Source organism: Haliaeetus leucocephalus, unplaced genomic scaffold, assembly GCF_000737465.1.
Source record: "Haliaeetus leucocephalus isolate CR32 unplaced genomic scaffold, Haliaeetus_leucocephalus-4.0 Scaffold110, whole genome shotgun sequence".
Lineage (NCBI taxonomy): Eukaryota > Metazoa > Chordata > Aves > Accipitriformes > Accipitridae > Haliaeetus > Haliaeetus leucocephalus.
In genome coordinates this window covers 1,102,443-1,104,642 of record NW_010972546.1, presented here as the reverse complement: position 1 = coordinate 1,104,642, position 2,200 = coordinate 1,102,443, and the positions used below count along the sequence as shown (strand labels likewise).

General features: G+C 64.7%; 1 protein-coding gene across 1 annotated transcript in view; it reads left to right on the top strand.

Moving 5' to 3' along the window:
* The window catches only part of TBKBP1 (TBK1 binding protein 1), a 12,135-nt gene that overhangs the window by 8,998 nt on the left and 937 nt on the right, over window positions 1-2,200 (top strand). Inside the window, exons 7-8 of the mRNA XM_010585681.1 lie at window positions 1,589-1,707; window positions 2,026-2,197. Coding sequence (XP_010583983.1) covers window positions 1,589-1,707; window positions 2,026-2,197 — 291 coding nt within the window. The remainder of the gene's footprint in view (window positions 1-1,588; window positions 1,708-2,025; window positions 2,198-2,200) is intronic.

Below are 2,200 nucleotides of genomic sequence, written 5' to 3'. Positions count from 1 at the left end.
CCATGTGTCCCCAGCCCCTCACTTTGGTGGTCCTGGCTGGGGGTCTCAGCTGTGCTTGGCAGCCTGCTGTCGTCCCCCCCCGGCCACAGCGTCTCTGGCCGGGGACGAAGAAGGGACGCGATGTCGCTTGTCCTGCCAGGACCACGGGGGACCCACGCGGTCCCGCAGGATCCGGCCGCTCCTGCCGGAGCAGCGATGCTCTGCGGTGCTGGGGGCAGCCGGGCAGGCGTGGGCGGTTGGGTTTTCGGTGGCTGTTTTGTTCTCACGGCTTATCTGCTGTTGCGTATCAAAACCCCACAGTTTGGCCTGAAAAAGAGCTTTTTTTTGGGGGGTTGGGGTTGGGGGCACCAAGGCCCCCCACCACCGCCACCTCTCCCCAGCACCAAATCTCCCCAAAAGCCTCGCAGACTGCAGGAGGGACCCGTGGGGCAGGTCCCTGCCCTCCCTCCTCTGCAGGCAGGGGTTCTGGCAGGGTGCCCCGGGTGGGGGCCGGGGGGGGCTGCTCGTCCCCCCCCACCCCACCCCAGCACCGCTCACTCCTCCGCCCCGGTGCTGCGGTTTTGGCGCTTCCTCCCTGCGCCTCAGCGTGACTTTGGGGGGGGGGGGGGGCCGTTACCCCCCCACGGGGGAGGGTGGAATTCAGCAGTGGGGCTGGGGGAGCTGGGATCCCCCCCACTTTGGGGAGAGGCCGCAGACTCTGCGCCAGCGTCCCGGGCTCAGAGCTGGGTGCCCACGATGGGTCATGGAGGGGAAACTGAGGCAGGAGAGGTAGGAGCCAGCAGGGCTGCAAGTGTGAGGGGGGGTCTCGGGGGCAGCCGTGTCCGGGGACGTCCCCAGGTGCTTGTGCCCCTGTGGCAGGGCCATGGGGACTCTGGGGACGTGACATGGGGACCCAGCTGGGGAAACGTCTTTTTCTCTTTCTTTATCACTTTCTTTTCTTTTTCTCTCTACTTTTTCTGCTTTTTCCTTCTTCTTTCTTTTTTCCTTCTTCTTTCCTTTTTTCCTTCTTCTTTCCTTTTTTCCTTCTTCTTTCCTTTTTTCCTTCTTTCTCTCCTTCCTTCTTTCTTTCTTTTCTTTTTCTCCCCCCCCCCCCATGAGATGACAGGAGGGCGGGCAGGGGCAGACCTGTCGGCTGTTGTTACGAGCGGCATCTCCCGGGTCCCCCGGGGTGTCACAACGGCTCAGCTGAACTCTCCACGCGCGGCGCGGGAGGACGCGCTGAGCCCCCAGCCCCGCGGGGCCCTTGGGAGACGGCTTCTCCCTTCGCATCACCGCAGAGAATATGGGTTTGAAAAGTGACACCGAAGTTGGGGAAGAATTGATGACTTTGTCAGGGCCCCCAAGAGCTGGGGGGGGGGAGTGTGGCACCCACCTCGCTCCCACTCCCAACTGCTCCTGCTGCACGGGGCGCCTGCAGGTACGATGCCAGGCGGTGCGTGGCCACAACTTTTCCCTTTTGAATTAAAAACCTGAATTTGGGTTAGATTTGGGTGCGCCCCACAGCACGGCATGGCAGGGGGCCCCCCCCCCTCCCCGGCCGGGGGACCGGGAATGTTTCGCCCTCGGTGACGCTTCGTCCCTGCCGCAGGGTGAACCTGGCGCTGGCCTACACGGAGCTGACGGAGGAGCTGTGCCGCCTGAGGAACCTCAGCTCCCTGCAGAGCCAGATCCTCCGCGCCCTGCTGCAGGAGAAGAGCCTCAACGGTGGTAAGGGGGGAGCCGGGGCTGAAACCCATGGCTAAATGGGGCTGGGATGCAAAAAATGGGGAGACCATGCTGGCTGCCCTCATCCTCCGGCTGGTGCTGAGCTCCTGCATGTGTGCGTCCCGGGGAGCATCCGTCCCGGGGAGCATCCGTCCCGGAGAGCATCCCTCCCCAGGAGCATCCCTCCTGCCGGGGTTCCCCACGGCCGCATCCCCGCATCCATGTGGGATGCACATGGGTGATGAGGGATATTTTCCGTGCCGCCGAACTGACGGGGGTGTATTTTCTGTGCTCCCCGTCCCGTCCCGTTTTGCTTTGCAGGCCAACGCCACTCCCCACTCTCCCAGTGCCATTCCCCAGCCCAGCAGCGTCGCTCGCCCGCCCCGCAGTGCCCCTCGCCCGCTCCGCCGGGGCGTTCGCCAGCACCCCAGTGCCAGTCGCCAGCGCTGCAACGGCGTTCGCCGGGACCCCCCAGCCAGTCGCCGGCCCAGCAGCG